Here is a 17,560-nt window from a genome sequence, read left to right on the forward strand (position 1 = left end):
AAAGGTCCACACACCAGTGCAACCACTCAAGCAGCCACCTCTTCGGAAGGGTGAAGAAATTCTGTACACATGCAAACCTTAGTTGCACTGTGCTGCTCCCAGCAGCCCGAGCAGTGTCCCCGCTCTGGTGCAAAAAAGTGAACGTGATTGACAGTACTCATGCCTATTCCTAAAGCCCACTGCCTAAATTTGTCCGGAAGTATGGGGGGAACAGAAAAGGTATTTTCAGCTTTTAATTTATTTCAACCTTTTGCTACACAATTATAGTCTTTAAGAAATCACAATCTTACATCATTTCACATCACATAAAATAAACTAAAAATTAAAAATGGACTAAAGAGGGAGGAGGGTAACAAACAGCCGTAAAACGGAAAGCAATTCTTGTTAGGGTTCCATTGCACTGAATTTCTTCATAATGATCAGCTCAAGAAACTTTACTGGGTCTGTGTAAGACCCACATTGCCCTCCCCCCCCCCATAGAGAGCCTCCCACCATGCCTCTGCATCAGTCCCAAAACCTTTACTCATACTTTCATACAGCAAGAGTGTTATCTGCGTTCTCAGTTCTGGGCAGAAAAGGATCAAGTGATTTAAAGTTTCTGGTTGGGTTTTACATAGCCAACAGCTATCGTCCACTAGTGTTCCCCGATATCTGCTCAGGGTGACATTTGTATGGAGTATGTTCAGTCGAATTGGAATCTAAGAAACAGATCCCTATGTTTAGTGTTCGGAAACATTTTCAGGTATTGGGGGGTTGTGTTGGGAAACTTAACAAACAACTTTGACAGCGTCTGAATCTTTGAGTTTGACCTTTTGACTTCGGTTTCACTCCAGTCTGCCGCACAGGGTTTCAGTTGACAAGCCAAGATTAGACAATGTTTCTTTACATCGTTCCTGCCACAGGTTCAGCGGCCAGTCAAACATTCCCACATTTGTCATCATTAAGATCTGAAATTGGGATTGGCAATCAGGTGTGTTCAGTTTACCAAAGAACATCATGGATTTCCAGACTACTGTAAAGAGAGGAGGCCTAGTTCATGTCTAACAATAGCCATGGGATTGCTTTAGGGAGTGGTAGAATCGTCTCCCAGAAACGGCTTTCCAATCCCTTCCAGATTTCTCACGGCAAACCAAGGGATGTTTCTGCGGCATATGTCAGTGTTGGTATTACTTTTTGGCTATAGAAATGTATGATCGGGAGGAGCGAGAACTTTCTGTACTTCCTCCTGATCACAATTCCTTTTGCAGTCAGCTGTTTCAGTATGGTGTTTAGATGTTCCAACCACGGCTTCTCGCACGCACTCGCACTGATGATTACCCCTAGATATTTTATTGAGGTGACAGGTCGTATTCGGTTTCCACCCAAATACCAACGGGGCTTCTTCTTTTTCCAGTCCCCTCAGACTTTCCAGTATAAGAATTTTGGACTTCGCAATGTTTATTTTCAAACCTTTCTGGTCTACATAGTTCTGCAGCACGTCAAGCAGGCCGATATGGGTTCTGTCCAATAGGACTAAATCATCGGCATACAGAAGCCATCCTGCAGATATTCTATTTATCCCAGGTGGACATGACCTTGGGGGGTCCAGGACCTATTTCATGTCTGTAATAAAAATGTTGTAGAGAATGGGTGCCAAGGGACAGCCCTGCTTCAATCCCCTGTAAGTTCTAATCATCGATGTGATGTTGCCCGCCTGGTCAAGTCTGACCTGCTGGGCAGTCCTGGTATACAGATCTCTGGTTACTGCCACTATATGCCTGGGGCATTTCATAGCTATTATTTTGACCCATAGTAACTCACGCCTAAACCTATCAAAGGCACACTCCATGGCTATGCAAGCCATATAGAGTCTGCCTTCCCCCTTGACTGTCTTCATCTTTAGTAGTCTGATCAGGAGCACATTTAGACTGCAGCCGACTCCACTAACAAAGCCAGTTTGCCTGGGGTCAAAGGATCCTGTCTCCTTCACCCATTCTTTCAGGCACATCAGCAAGATTCCCACAAAGATCTTTCCCAGGACATCAAGAAGGGCGATAGGGTGGTAATTTTTTGGAGCCGCCCTATCCCCCTTCTTAAAGATGGGGACCACAACTGTCAGTTTCCATGAGACAGGGACTCTACCACACCGAGCAATACGCTTGAACAGGACCAAGCCAAAATCGGCCCAGGCCTCCACGGCCTCCTTTAACATGACGTTTGTCATTCCATCAGGCCCTGGCGCACGAGAATTACTGGCTTTCTTTATTGTACGCAAAACTTCCTCATTGTCAAAGTGGATTGACCATTGGGTACACTTATCGTGACTAGGCTCTTCACTCATTTGAGCCATCGGAACAAATAGATTTTCAAAGTGCTCCACCCAGCAGTTCTCAGGTACCGGGTTTAATTGGAGTAGGCCATTATCCGTTGCCCTGCCATTCAGTAATTGCCAGAGGTTTCTAGAGTTTTTCAGATCCAGAGCCTGCAGCATAGCTTCTGAGTCGTTCTGATAAAGGATTACTTTGTGGGATATTATCCAATTCCTATACTTTTGTTTTCTTTTTTTATTGCCAATCCCATGATAACAAATGGAAGGGCTCCTAGAGTCCCCAGGTCACTACGCAAGAGGCATTTCTGTTGAGCAAAAATGTTGTCAAAGGAAAGTTTGGGCTTGAAGCACAGTTTGCTTCCCCTTCTTAGTATCTCCCAGAAGATGGCCAACACAGGCTCTTATTCAACCCCCCCCCCCAAATCCTTTGTTGCCAAGCAATCCATTTTTCAGTAAGATCAGGGACTTGGGATGGATTAATAAGCAGCCTGTTTTTTCCAGGTTCCAGGTCCACCTTATGATTCCAGAGGTCAGTATTAACCGTTCCTTTCTGGGTCATTCTGGAGCAGGAAAGGACCACTGGATCATGCTCAGTATGTTCAGAAGGGTTTACTATCAATGATATTGCCTGTGACAAAACATTGCTAGAAACAAGTAATCCAGGGTTACGCTAGCTACCCCCGCGTGCCATGTCGGTGCCCCTGTCAGATCTCCTTTAACTTGGCCATTCACCATGTGTATATCCCTCAACGCTGATTCTTCAAACCACTGCTGGCATCTATCTCACTTTTTCATAGTGACCACCCTGACCATTCCTTCCCTCCTTGCACCCAGAAGCAAACAATCAAGATTTATGCCACCACAAATCATTAACTATGGCTCAGCCATTTGTGTACACATCAAGTCTATCCATGACATCACACATTCCATGAATGAACTTGAATCCTTGGAATTTGGATTCCAGTAAAGGTTGAAGAGGGCCAAGCAGCCCTGCCTGTTGGCAGGAAGTCCAGTAATTCTATTATTATGATCTGAATGTTAGGATTTGGGTTACCAACGCGAATGACGTTCTCAATGGAGCTGGTTTGTATCAGTGTCAATTGGCAGGAATTTGGCCCTCCGAGATTCCCCTTGGTCATTTTGTTAAGATGAGTGGGGAAATCATCTAGTGTTGGGGTTTCTCTCAGTCACATTTCTTGTAAGCATATGATGTCCAGATTAGCCACTACTGCGTCAATGCCCTGAAAAAGGTGGGAAAGTCCTCTGGTGTTCCAGGAACCGATGTCCAACTGCCTGCCCGGTTACTGTTGGGGTTTGACTTTAGTCTGTAGATCTCGGTGCTAGAGGTCTAGCTAACCAGTGCCAAGACTGCTCTTTATCCATCTTAAGGTTCTGAGGGGCTGCTCTCAACACCCTGCCTTCATTTTCCATTTCTTTATTTGTTCCTCATATGGCGATCTTTATTGAGTGAGGGCCATACAGAATCACTGTCTTTTTTCTCAGGGGTTTGATTTGCCAGTCGTCCCATGGGAGACTTTCGTATTACTGTCTCTACTGGCTCTACTGGAGCCGCTGGCTCTCCCCCTTCGACTTGAAAATCTGGCCCTGCTCCTTAGTCAATTTTGATGGAGTCTAACAATCTTTTAAAACCAAGCCCAAAGCCTGCAGCTTGTCGTTAGCATTCGTCAGCAGGGCAGTTAGGGTGGCAGAGGCCAGGGCTAGCACACTCGATTGTTTTCGTTCTCATCTGGGAAGTCAACAATCCTGATGTCTTTGGAGTCATCAGTCGCAGTCGAGGGACATGATGAAATAAGCACATTATATTTGAGCGATTTAGGAGTAAACCAGCGTCATTCCTCAGCACCCTTTCCAGGATTACCTTGCGACTCTAATGGTTCAAATCCTGTTTCAAGTCCATTTGTGCAGGTGGGTTGAATTGCGATCTAAGATCATCGGCAGGATCCTCATTTACAAAGCCCCTGGTAACTTCACGGGTAGGTCTGTTATTTTGTGAGTATTTAATCATTCTGTCCAGCAATGAGTACGGTTTCTCTATGTTCCCGGACTTGCCCATCACTCTTACTCATTTTTGCACCAGTGTCAAAAATTGTGCCTTAGTTTGAATCACTCTCTTGGGCTGGGGGGTCGGCTCCTCTTTCACACATCCCAAGTCAGATGGATTTGTTTCCAGAGGGCATTCTTCCAGGGAGTCTTCAGAGGAGTAATCTTCATATGTTGACATCTGAAACAATGGGTTTATCATTGTTTTTCAAGTCGATTATTCCATCCTACAGCGGTGGGACCACAGTTGGCTTCTCACAGGCTTCCACTTTTGAAGGGCTTTCCTTATTACGGTCCATACAGCAGCGACCCATTGCAATTAAATGGTTTCCTATGAAGTTTTGTGTGGCACAGCCGTTTGAAGTTTTTGTTAGGGGCAAATTTTCTGATTTTTTCAGTTGCTCAGGCCTTTTGGCCTTTTCAAACTCCATAGTTTGCCTTGGATCCTCCCGATAAAAAATTGGGAAAGGATCCAAAATGGTGGCAGTTGTCAGGGCTTTCTCCTCTGTCACTATTGTTGTTGTGGTTTCAGAACTACAGCCGGCCCGGGCCAGAAGAACCCCTGAGCATCCTCAGGTAGATGCCTGACTGAGGGACACAAAGGAATCCAGATGGCAGGCGGGATCCTGTGGCCTGTCTTCATTCTCTGGAGTAGCTAAGGACTAAACTCTGTCCACTGAAACCCCAGAATTGGAATTTGGTTCAGGCTGTGGGGTGCTCAGGGTCAGTTCAGTGGGCACTAGTAGGGCATGTTTTTTATCTCCGTTATTGTCCTGTTGCTTCAATTGTGAAATAGGGTCCCAAATCCCCCCCAGGAAAGCCTTTTTGCCTTCTCTTGCTTCTTGTATTAAATCAATAAGGGTTTTTATGATCACCCCCCCCAGTTTCTTTTTCTCTTTTGTCTCTGGAGGCCTCGATGAACGATTCAATGAAGACTAACTTGGTGTGCATTAATGCAAGTAACATCGCTTGATTTTTAAAACTCTCATTTCGATTTTCGTACAGTTTTAGAAACGGTGACCGTTGAGCTGATGGAATCCTATAACTGGGCTATCTGTGCGCACGGAAGGCGATCCATGAGAAAGGCTTCCATAGTGGTTCGCGTGCATGGACTCATTCTTGGAGCGCAGGTTTCTCTCGTCTCTTCCTCACACAAATGTGTACATGAGCTTGGCAAGTAACGCTGTTTGCCCCTGAGCCAAGACTCACGGGGGTCCTTTGGAGGGGCAGTGCCAGATGGTGTTAAGAAAAGAGCAGGGGATGCCATGGGGGCATCTAGGAGTTGAGCGGATCTTGGCTTCTTGGCAGGTAAAATCGAACGTGAATCCGAATCCCTTCCACCTTCAGAGATCGGGTGCTTTTTGCTCCCGCAACTAGCGTCCACGCTTAGTTGTAGCATCAAATTGGCAATGTCCTTAGTAAGTCTGCCCGCTAATGTGCGTTTCTCCCATGGAATGGACCTATCCACACACGTGTTTGTCTTTGGACAGTTCACAGGAGGTGCTTTTAAGTCCCCGGGTGCCACAATAGGGTTCGTGGAATGATGTGAGGCACAGTCGGACCATTGCAATTTTCTTGGGGTTGGCTCAGTTCTTCTAAAGAAGTCCTGTTCATTGTTACCTCTACCTGTACAGGCTGGGCCACTGTTTCTTTTGTTTGGGTAGGTGAATCTTGAAGATCAGCCTGGGGAGATAAAACAAAAGTGTCTGAGTTAGCCAGCAAATCCGCATCCGATCGGTCATGCCACACTTCCTCCCGAATTGGGTTGGCTTTTCCACTGTATGGCTAGTATTGGTCTCAGCAATGGGAGCTTTGCAGTCCTTAACAGTTGATGAGGGTTGGAAGTCCACCCTTTGTTTAAAGTAACGTTTCAATTGGGCATAGTCTGACAGTGATTTACTCCTTAGTTTTAACAGGGGGAGCTGATCTGTTTTGCATGACGTGTCCATGGTTGACGGAGCAGACCCCTCAAGTGCACCCCAGGGTTAGAAGACGTCAGTGCCACCCGCGCGTCTGGGGCCCCATAGTTTAATGACATTGTTGACCGGTTGGAGAGCCCAACCCGCAGACTCTCTGTCCTCTGTGGCCTCCATCTCCCCCCACCCCTCGGCCTTCCTCCCTCCTGCGACCAGACACCCAGGACTTGCTGTCACCGGCAGGGCATCGGCGCAGGGGCGATGAAGACCTTGACGGTTCCACGGGAAAGGTGTGGGTAGAGGGAGAGAGAGCAGAGTTTAGGGGGGGACAAGGGTGAGGCGAGGGAACAGAAGTTAACCCTAGTATAGTTTCAAAGACTGGGGTTGCACATGGGACATTCCGATTTATGCCAACAGATCCAGTTCCAGGTTTCACTGCAGTCGGGGTTCTCAATTTTTGCGAGATTTATACCGTTTTGACCAACTACCCCGTTACCTGTGGTCAGCAGCATCCTGGCCTGGCTACGTGTTCTTTGGTCCTCTAACCCACTGCGCAGGCTCCATTAAAAAAAAACTCACTGATTTCCTGCAAGGTTCAAGTGAGGCTCTAGGGCAAATAGTCATCCCCTTCTGCCAACAGGAGAGTAGAGCAGTGCTTGAGTTCTCTGCAGCGCCACCCTACGACGAACATGCCAAACACTCCTGCAGCACTCTGCCTCGTTCTGCTCCAGAATGGGGCTATTACGTTTTTTGTGCCGAAGAGTTCTCCACCCACTAGCAAGGAAAGCGAAAACAGACTAATGAGTCTGCTCAGGGTCTCTCGCCAGCACACCAAACACTCCCGCAGCACAAAAGGTCTTTAGTAGCAGACATCACCCTACTCAGCTTTCCCTGCTTTGAGGACCAAAGCTCACCCACGACTGAGATGCGTTCACCGTTACATTCCATATCCGCACCCAGAAAGCCCAACTGTGTTCTGCTATCTAGGTTGTGGACTTGCTAGGACCAGAAAGTGGCTTGTCTGGATTTAGAGGCCAGGTTGGCGAGACATTTATGAGGTTAGATCTATGCTTTCACTGCTGGTGGGGAGAGGATCTGAAGTCATTAGAGCCGATGTCTGCGCATTTGAGTCCCTAGGAATGCACGATAGTGTACACGACATGGAACAAGGATTTCCATAACAACCATGCATGTGTCAACTTAGGACCGTCCCAATTGGGAGCATGCACTGCATATGGGGTGGCTTCCTATTGACAATCTAGATTTGTCTCTACTCTACAATGCAATTAGACCACATACCAACAAGTGTTGGTCCTTTCCCAGCCCTAATGAAAGTGGTCTCAGAAACCTTTTTTACCACTGAAACCGGTAGGCTCATTATATGTCCTGGCTATATGAAGATGGACAAATGAAACCCACAAGCCAGACTGCATTTCTCTTTTCCGTTCCTAAATAACCATTAGGAGGAATTATGTATTAATATTTGAGGATCTGAGCTAAAAGAAGATACAGATCTCTGAATCCCAAAGAATAGGAGTTGTCTTAGATCAACCTTGGTCCAGTACTCCAAATTTGTATACATTTTTATTTATTTTCAAACATTCCGTGCAAAGAATATACACGTGAATCAAGATTGTCTCTCGACTTATTACTTTGCAGCCGAGAAACATCTTCACTACCATCTTTGTTTTAACGAGTTGCATTCCATGAAAGCGAAATAACATTGATATCGACGTGGAAAACACAATATACCCTGGATATATATAATATCCAAGAAAAAGGATTACAAGAAAATAACAATAAGGATTCAATCCGGAATGAAAAGTGATACTCAAAAAGAATTGACTTGAATCCAACTGTGCTACAACGATCATAAAGGGAAGATTCAAGCATTAGATTCCTGATTAGGTTCTATAATTGTGGATACTTGTTTGTAGCCTGCCCATACCATAAACTCCAGTGCTACCCACATCTCTCAACCGTGAAGGACAAAGCAGTCAGCCAGCCAAAGACGATGTGATGCTCAGCAGGGCTAATCTGAAGACTCCAATGTGAACCAATCTAATGGAGCCTATTTTGCTTATCACGAGGGCCCAAATTACCCATAATGCCTGAGGCCATTATTTCCTATACTCTGTGAGGTCCATTATTAGCTGTAGTAACCGTTAGGCCATTATTGTGTATATTGTCTGAGACCATGATTGCCCATGCAGCATGGGCCATTTTTTGCTTTATAAAGAAGGGGGCATAATTGCCAGTGCTATAAGTGACCAATTTTGTCGATGATACTTAGTACCAAAACTAACGAACTTAATTCCCTGGGGGGCATTATTTCCTGTATATTGCCTTAACTATCTCAGGTCATTATTGCATTTGCTGCTTCATGAATGTTTGATGCGTTATCATTTTATATACACACTGCCTGATGGAGTATTATTACTAATAATGCCTAATGCTCTGTTTTGCTTTTTATCAAGTTCTGGCCAATGAATTGACCCAACATGCCCTAACGCATACTATTTGCCACTAATATTCCCTGTAAAACGTTAATGAAGCCTTGTTTTTGGGAATGCTGATGTCTAAAATAGTGTGATTACAGGAGCAGTATGAGAAGGGCATCAGGTACAGAGGTTGCTCTACCTACCCCTTAGGACAGTTCAGGTTGGGTAAGTCACCAAGGAACAAGGGCAGGTATTTGTTGAACTCCTCCACGGTGGGCCGCACAATCCCATTAGATGCCTTTATACACTTCTGAATGCAGGTGTTGGAGGCTGCAAAGAGAAAAAACAGGAAGTTAGACAATATGGGTAGTCAGGGACACTTCCTCTAAAACCTACAGGAACAGAAGCAAGGCCCACACCAGGTGATCGAGTGTGACCTCAATCCCCGATTGGGGAAAATCCTTTGGGAGGTCCTAGGAACTGCCTCTGGAAAGCCTGGATGTTTGGGGCAGAATTGGCCACATGTCAGGCTGGTCTCTCAAAGACCTTGAAACACTTGTGTATAGGCGCGTTAGAAATATCATATCATATCATATCATCTCATCGGGAACAGTAGTCATGTGTCAGGCCAGTAACTCTGAAAGAATGGTATGTTTAAAGAAAATCTATTCTGATATCAAAGTGACCGTATGGGGAACAGTCAGTAAACTCAGGTTCACATCTGATCACGCTGTAGGACTGGGGGAAAAGCCAGTCTTATTTTAGACTGGCCTCTGAGAACTTGGTAAGGCTAGAAAGTGTCAGTCAAATGTTAGGCTCACCTTGCAAAGACTTTTAGTGCTGGGGAAAAGAGTCAGCTTCCCCCTGGAATGCCCTCATTATGTAGAGTAATCCTCATTACTCTGTGTCTTCCATTCCTCATCCCCTTCATTACTACATTGAAGGATGGCAACATGCTTTAGTTACACCAGTTGTATTCCCTGGACATCCTTCCTTTAAACAGGTCATTCTTTTAAACTCCTCCTTCCATGTGAGGCCCCTTAAGTAATCTCCACCGCAGCTGGATGACAGGTCGGTACCAAAGACTCCTAGATAACAGATTTTAGGGAGGGAATGGACTTAAGAAATAGGATGATGAAGAGAGGTCACAGAGTAAAAGAGGCATTACCCCTTGTCCCTCTTCCTCATCCTTTTATATGCTAGACTGGGGGATGCCAAAGCAACCTCTACTTTAAAGCTGCTAAAAAAGAGAAACAACACTAGAGCCAATAAATGTTTCAAAAATATCAAAAGATCTCATGGAAAAACATGAATGAACTTAACACAAACTTTTACAAATCATGTAAAAAGGTAGCATATGAATGCATACCCAAACAGGTTTCACAGTTACACACCATTTTAGCTTATGATGCAATAACCAAGCTTGATGGGAGGACCACGTTGCTGCTATGGAGGCATTGGAGAGGGGAACCCCATTTGCCTAGACCCAAGAAGCACTAATTCTTTGTGTACAGTTTCCCTGCACTAGAGGTTTGTTTGTTTATTCATTCATAAAGCGCACCGAACCCTGAGGTATCTGGGCGCATTGCATGTTACATGGTTACAGACATTATACATAATAGCAAAAGAAGGAGCAGTTATTTACATCATGAGTCATATAGTTGCAGCACATTTACAAGTATCAGATAATGAACACTTATTTACAATATAGGTCACTAAAGTGTGAATATCTTAACAAAACATTACAAACTGAAGATTACAATGCAGTAGAAGTTTCGCATGGAGGTATGTAACCTTGGAGAATATACCAGACATGAGAAACTAATAGTGGTAGAGGCAAAGTTCATTGATCTAGAGAAAACAGCAACATTTTGGTATCTTTCCTGAATATGTGATGGGAAAGGGCAGCTCTTAAGGAATCAGGCACATACCACTAAGTGTTTAGGGGCAAGGTCGGCGAGACATTTATGGGTGAGGGTTAAGGATTTAAATTTGATTCTATCCTTGATGGCGAGCCATTTGGTGGTACGGCTGGCGTTAGAAATATGCTGTGTTCTCGGGATGCTTAACACCGTTCTAAGGGTGTTGTTTTGGAGTATTTGCAACTTGCTGATGTTCTGTTTGCTGGTAACTAAATAAAGTGCATTACAGTAGTCTAGTTTAGACAGAATGAGGGCTTGAGCTAACATGATACAGCGATCAGTGGAGAGAAATGGTTTGCAGGCGTTGATAGGTTTACGTGTGTAACTGGTGGCTGAGGAAGTGGCGTTGACTTGTTTGTTCAAGTTCAATGCAGAGTCCTGGTAGAAGCCCAAAGTCTTCATCTCCTTAGAGACTTTGATGTTTAGGCCATCAATGTCGAATTATTTAAATAGGTTGTTAAGTTTGTTAAGTCTGTTGGCAGACCCAACGAGTAGGAGCTCTGTCTTATCGCCGTTAAGACAGAGGCCAGGTGTGAGGGAAATGCCAGCAAGGGAATATACTTTAACAAGGACCTTTCGTATCCCCCTACCAAAGCTGGCTGAAGAGGGACAGAGTGCCTGCTTGAATAAGCCAAAGTTGATGAAAAGGGAATATTGCGGAAAGGAGAAACACCTATGCAGATAGATTAGCACTTGCGAATAGGCACATTATAAATGCCATATCATATCATATCATTAGTGCTGTCCTGTAAACATTCAGCTTGTGCATGGTCGAGGGAGAAGAAATACAATAAGGAAGAATGATATACTGATAAATATGAACATTAGATAGGACTTAATTCTTGTTTGAAGGAACAGCATCACTGGAAGGATGATCTCTTTGACTGCTGGCAGAAGGATTGCAAGGAAAAGCGCTTTCCAGGATAACATAATGGTTACTGCAGAAAGCGGTTCAAAACAAAGGGGACCGGAGAAATTTAAATGCCATCAGTAAATCCCAGGGACAGGGGAGCTGCTCTAACTAGATGTCAGGCTAGCCCAAATCTCTGCAGTATTTCAGAAGCATAAATCTTGCTTTTAGATACATTTGCTCAGGGCACTCAGAAGACTGGGATTGCTGCCTACTGCACTCCTAGTGTGAACACAGAGAGACCCAAACCAAAAGTGTCATTAAAAAGCTGAAGAGGGTCACACTGCAAAGGATTGAAATATTTTCTTTTGTACCAATCCTCCAAAAACTTCCACTGTAATAAATATGCTAGAAGAATTGAAAGGCTTCTGGAGTGTTGCATCATGACACAAGGGAAACCCCTGTTGCTGCAGTCCCCAACTCAACTTCGATGCCTGGAAACAGAGATGTCAAAGTGCCCCCTGCAGAGAAGGGGGAAGCTCCAGTAGGATTCGATCTGGTTTGATCATCAATAACCTCAGCAACGGGAACATATTCATCTTCACTAAAAAGGGGACAAACCGACCATGATGACCCTTGGTTCCTCCTTCTTGATCTTGAGAAGGACTGAAGGATTAAGGTGTGAGAAACCAAAGGGTGTCTCACTGACTAGACCACAAGGATCTGTCATCCAGATGGCCAGGACACAGACATCGCTTTTGCATCCAGTTCCTGGGGGTGGACCAGCACGGAAGGATTACCTGGGTGAGGGGTCTTCAGGGAGTGAGAATGGGACACCTGATGGCGAAACGCAGTAATCCCCCCATATAACACCTTCACCCCATCCTACCAGGTAGGATACCTGGGAACTTTACCTTCCTCTTCCCTACATGAACACTTTCACACAGACAGCCCACTCTGGGAGAAAACAGACTCATACCCGAGCAATGCACCTGACATGTCCCACTACTATGGTCAGGCAAAGTCAGGCAATTACTTTTGAAAACTCACACCTGATTTCCATTAAGCTTCCCCACACGGATAAAAGGCGGAGCACGAGAGCACACGCTGAGTGAGGCAAAGCACATGGAAGAGCAGTATTTTCCAGGCAGCAGCTGAGTCAGAGGAGAAATACAAGAAGACCAAGAAGAGAAATCCAGGAGGGAAATGCCCTTGACCCTTTCGGCGATAAACTGTTATTCTCAAGAGGACTTCAAAACCATTAGCATGAATCAAGGAAATATGACTGAAGAATCGTGCATTGTGTGTCAAAGATGCCCGGGGCCCTCCTACAGGAATGACCAAGTCGGGGGGGAGCAGCAGCCGCTGTGGTGTCGTCCTTGGCACCAGGATCAAAGAAATCAACACAGCCGGTGAGTTGGGGAAACCAATGCCAGACCGGACTGTGTTGAAGCGAAGGTTGCAAGCGACAACATTGTATACAGAGATGAACCTTGACGCAAGTAAAGCTTAATTGCTGATGACTGTTTGAACTTTGCTGTGAATTGTCGCAGTAAAGCCGCAGACAACAGAGTTGTCCGGCACTGCTAAGGTGCTCAATGAAAAGTCTCTATTGGGGGTTTAAGCCACGGAGAAGTGGCGGGAATCAAAGAAAAGTACAGTAGAGGACATTGTGAATCAAGAGAACTGAAGTGGTCTTGCGAGGGTCTATGGTAAAGTCCTTTGCACAATCAAAAGTCTTTGATTCTGTGAGAATAACGGAAAAGTAATAGTGTGTGGCCCAAGCCTGACTGAGGGAGACCAACAGCGAAAGTGTATAAAAGGGGGTCCGAGCCCGACTGAGGGAGACCTGTTGTGAACTGGTAAAAAAGGGGGTCCTAGTCTGACTGAGGGAGACCCAGGGTGAACAGTACACCGAAAGACTTTGTGAAGGAGGAAATCTTGAAGAGAAGAGAACTGTGATATTTTGTTTGTTACTCTAGGCATTATGCGAATAAGAGACTTTTAAATGGAAAGAGACTTTGGTGCAGAATGCCCAGATATTTTCTATCCTACACTACATCCTCGTGCTGGAGAAGCTAGAGTCTGTGCTAAGCTCGAATGTACCACCTTGGCCAGTGCTGAAAACGTGGGGAAGGGGAGATAATTATCCAGCTGTCCTGACATTGTTTTTTTAACACTCTTTCTTTTGCATACATCATTTCCCCACACCATTTGCATTAGAAGTAAGGATTGGCAATAGGTTTATTAGTATAGACGCTTTTTATTTTGACAAGACTCCACTAGGACTTATTTTTACTTTGATGGTTGTAGCTTGCTCCATCCTTAGATTTAGGGTTAGACAGGCATTCATCCAACCCATTGAGGTTCAATAAACACCCTTGAACTGTGATCACTTGTGTCTGTCTTCACTGTTTGATACCATGCCTTCCTTACAAAGGGGAAAGAGAGATAAGGCAAACACGTTTCCCCTTTCCCGCTGGATGAACGAGCATTCACCACCCATGCTTGAGAGTCAGGAAATCTGGGATAGAAGCAGAGAGAATGCCATTCTGACAGGAGGCAAATGGGTCATTCTATGGCAAATCCTGGAATAAATGGGTGTAACTAAGAAGATGGCAAGACCATGCTTAGGTTGTCCACAGTTACGCTCTCCACTCCCAGGATGTGCACTGTCATCCGTGATGAGAGGTTCTCCTCGGCTTAGGCACTTAGCTTGATGGGTAAAGCAGTAGAAGATGGGGTTCCTCATGCCTTCAGTGTGACTCATATACAACTTTGCCACCCTGCATGTTTTTTGCACCTTGAATGCATAACCCCTCAACAAGGAAGCAAAAGAGAGCAGAATCCTGAGTACTGCTGCTAACTCCTTCCAGATTGACGTGAAGCTTGAATCCTACCACAACCACCTGCTTTGAGCCATGGAATAATCCAGCACTGCTCCTCAGCCCCGTCAGCAAGCATCTGTCGTTTTTTCTGTAGGAACTGAAAGAGAAAGAATGAACTTCTTTTTGCAGGTGATCCAGGTTCACCTATCAATAGAAAGTGTGCTTGATCAAAAAGGAGGTACCGGAAAAGGTGTGTCCACAGAATGCCGACTGGGATACCAGGTTGTAAGAAACCAGAGATCTTGAATGTACTTGTGTCCATAGCACAATGATGATACAAGTTGCCACATCCCTCTTGTGATGCAAACACATTGCTGCTGGTACACATAGTAGCACGATCAGCAAACTAGTCTAGTGATCCTAGCACCCAGTAGGGTCACAATGCCTAGGGTTGAGCTGAATGTGGCTCAACCTAACTGGATTATGTGAAAAACCATGAGGTGTCTCTCCCGCTAGTTTCCGGGGATCCCTCTCTCAGGTGGCCAGGGCACAGCCATCGCCTTTGGATCCAGACCGTGGGGGTGGCCCAGTACAGGAGGATCACATGGGTGAGAGATCTTTTGGGAGTGGAGTGGGACACCGGATGGCGAGACGTGGTATCCCCCACCCTGTAACACCTTTAAACCATCCTACAAGGTAGGATACGTGGGAACTTTACCCAAACCCCCCTTTCCATCACAAGAACTTCCACACGAACAGCCCGCTCTGGGAGAAAACAAACTCACACCCAAGCAGTGTACCTGTCATGTCCTGCTACTATGGTCAGACAAAGTCTGGCAACTACTGACAATCATTCACACCTGACTTCCATTAAACTTCCCCACACGGATAAAAGGCAGAGCACACTCTGAGCGAGGTAAAGCAACACGAAGGAGCAGATGTTTCGAGACTGCAGCTGAACGAGGGGAGAAAGACAGCAAACCAAGATGGTTTTGCAACGAGGGAAATACCCTTGACCTTTCCGACAGGAAACTTTTACTTTCAAAAACCTTGCAGATCAGAAAATGTAAGGCCAGGAAACCAGGCGAAAGAATCCTGCATTGTGTGTCGGAGATACCAGAGGCCATCCAGCGTAGCTGACCAAGTCAATGAGGAGCAGTAGCAGCTGTGGTATTGTCTTTAGCTCTAAGAACAAAGTAGTGCCTGAGAGATCAACACAGCCGGTGAGTTCAGGAGGCCGATGCAAGACCGGTCTGTGTTGATGTCAAGGTTGAAAGTGGCAACATTGTATAACGAGCACAGGAACAAACATTGTTAAGAGTGTTCGATGGAAGACGTGAGTAAAGCTAAATTGCTGATGAATGTTTGAACTTTGAGAAGGAAAGGTACGATACCAGTGACAAAGTGGTCTGGCGCCGTGTGGGTGCTCAGTCGAAGGTCTCTGTAAAGGTATCCAGCCAAGAGGTGGCAGAAACGAAAATAAGAACATTGGGTGAATGTTAATGTTAAAGGATATTATTATTATTATAGGAGTGGTCCCCTGGAGCTCTGGCGGCTCTGAAAAAAGAAGTGAATTGAAGCGGTCCTGCGACGGTTAAGCAAAACTTATCGCACATTTGAAAAGTCTTTGATTTTCGATATCATGAGGAAAACATAGAAAGTGAGATTGGATGGACCGAGCGAAAAAAAGGGAGACCAAATGTGAATATTGTGCTAACATTTTCCCATCCCGAACGAGGGAGATCCATGGTCTGAGCCCGAAAGAGGGACACCAGTTGTGAACATTGTGGTAAAAAAGGGTCCAAGCCTGAAGGAGAGAGACCCATGATGAATATTGAAAACGAGAACTTGTACATGTGAAAGCCCAGATAAGAAAGGAACTTTGGTGCTTATTTGTTGCGACAGGCCCTATGCAGTAAGAGACTGTTATTGGAAAAGAAGCTTTGGCAAAAGGCCATGATACCGTTGCTTTGAATTGTATCTTTGTGGCAGAGAAGCCAGAGTGTGTGTGAAGTTCGAACGTTGCCGCCTTGCCCCATGCTGAAAACATGGGGAAGGGAAGTCAACTGCTCAACTATCCTGACATATTATTTCTTGAATACTTTTCTTTTTGCATATACCATTTTCCCGCACATATTTGTATTTAGAATTAAGGATTGGCAATAGGTTTATTAGTATAGGCCCTTTTATTTTGACAGACGTGACTAGGACTGCATTCTTTTTTTGATGGTCGAAGCTTGCTTTCATCTTTAGATTTAGGTTTAGATAGGCGTTCAACCAACCCACTGAAGTTCAATACACACCCTTGAACTGTGATCACTCATGTCTGTCTTCACTGTTAGATACCATGCCTTCCTTACAATACCCTGCAGAGGGTGCAGCTGAGATTTCTTCAATTTCAGGAGCGGGCCAAACTGTCGTACTCCGTATGTTCCACCGTAAGTCTGAAAGACCACTTGGACTAGATGCCACTGAAGTAATTCAGACTTCCTTCCTGAGAGCACAGCTTGCAGGGTAATAAAACCTGTCAGGCCAAGGGCTCAGGCAAAAAGGCAGAACGCACAGCGGAGCTAGAGGGAAGAAACAAACAAGGCAAATATTACATACCGTTTGTTGATGGTAAAAAACTAACCCCTCTACACCCTCCGAGACCCACAAGCTTACCTGTGTATTCCTTTTTCCTGCGGAATACCTACTTGTGATAGAACACAAGACCGGATGTGGGCGAAGGTCAGATGGCGACTTTAAGAGAGTGCCAAGGATAGTGTCACTGATGTCCCAAAACCCAATAAGTGATGCAAACAGCAGAGCGTCCCAAAATCCAAGTGATGCAAACAGGAGAGCGTCCCAAAATCCAATAAGTGATGCAAAGAGCAGAGTGTTCCAAAATCCAAGGAGTGATGCAAACAGCAGAGCGTCCCAACAGCCAAAAATAAACCAAGCCAAAATGTCACCAGGTGTAAGCAGTCAGCACCGTTCTTCCAAGTGCAGAAAAACAGGTTTCAGGAAGAAAAGACGTGGTGTTTACTTTCTCAAACACCTGAATGCAGGGTATTTCCTTCTTCTTTCGAAGAGCGGGTAGCCAGGAGCGGGTAAGGGATACGGGTTAGGAATCAGAAAGGGAGCCGGGAGCCAGACATGAGAAGCGGAATCCCAAAGACAGTCCGGTACGAGTTCGGTGGTCGAGCAGGGGAAGGCAGATCAGACGAGCGCCAAAACAGAATCAGAAACCAG

The 17,560-nt window shown here is 45.3% G+C and overlaps 1 protein-coding gene across 1 annotated transcript in view; it reads right to left on the reverse strand.

Moving 5' to 3' along the window:
* The window catches only part of NPC1L1 (NPC1 like intracellular cholesterol transporter 1), a 311,377-nt gene that overhangs the window by 86,279 nt on the left and 207,538 nt on the right, over positions 1–17,560 (reverse strand). The window contains exon 13 of the mRNA XM_069618961.1: positions 8,930–9,056. Within this exon, the coding sequence (XP_069475062.1) occupies positions 8,930–9,056 (127 nt within the window). The remainder of the gene's footprint in view (positions 1–8,929; positions 9,057–17,560) is intronic.

The sequence above is a fragment of the Ambystoma mexicanum genome, chromosome 10, assembly GCF_040938575.1.
Source record: "Ambystoma mexicanum isolate Mex_15411 chromosome 10, UKY_AmexF1_1, whole genome shotgun sequence".
NCBI lineage: Eukaryota > Metazoa > Chordata > Amphibia > Caudata > Ambystomatidae > Ambystoma > Ambystoma mexicanum.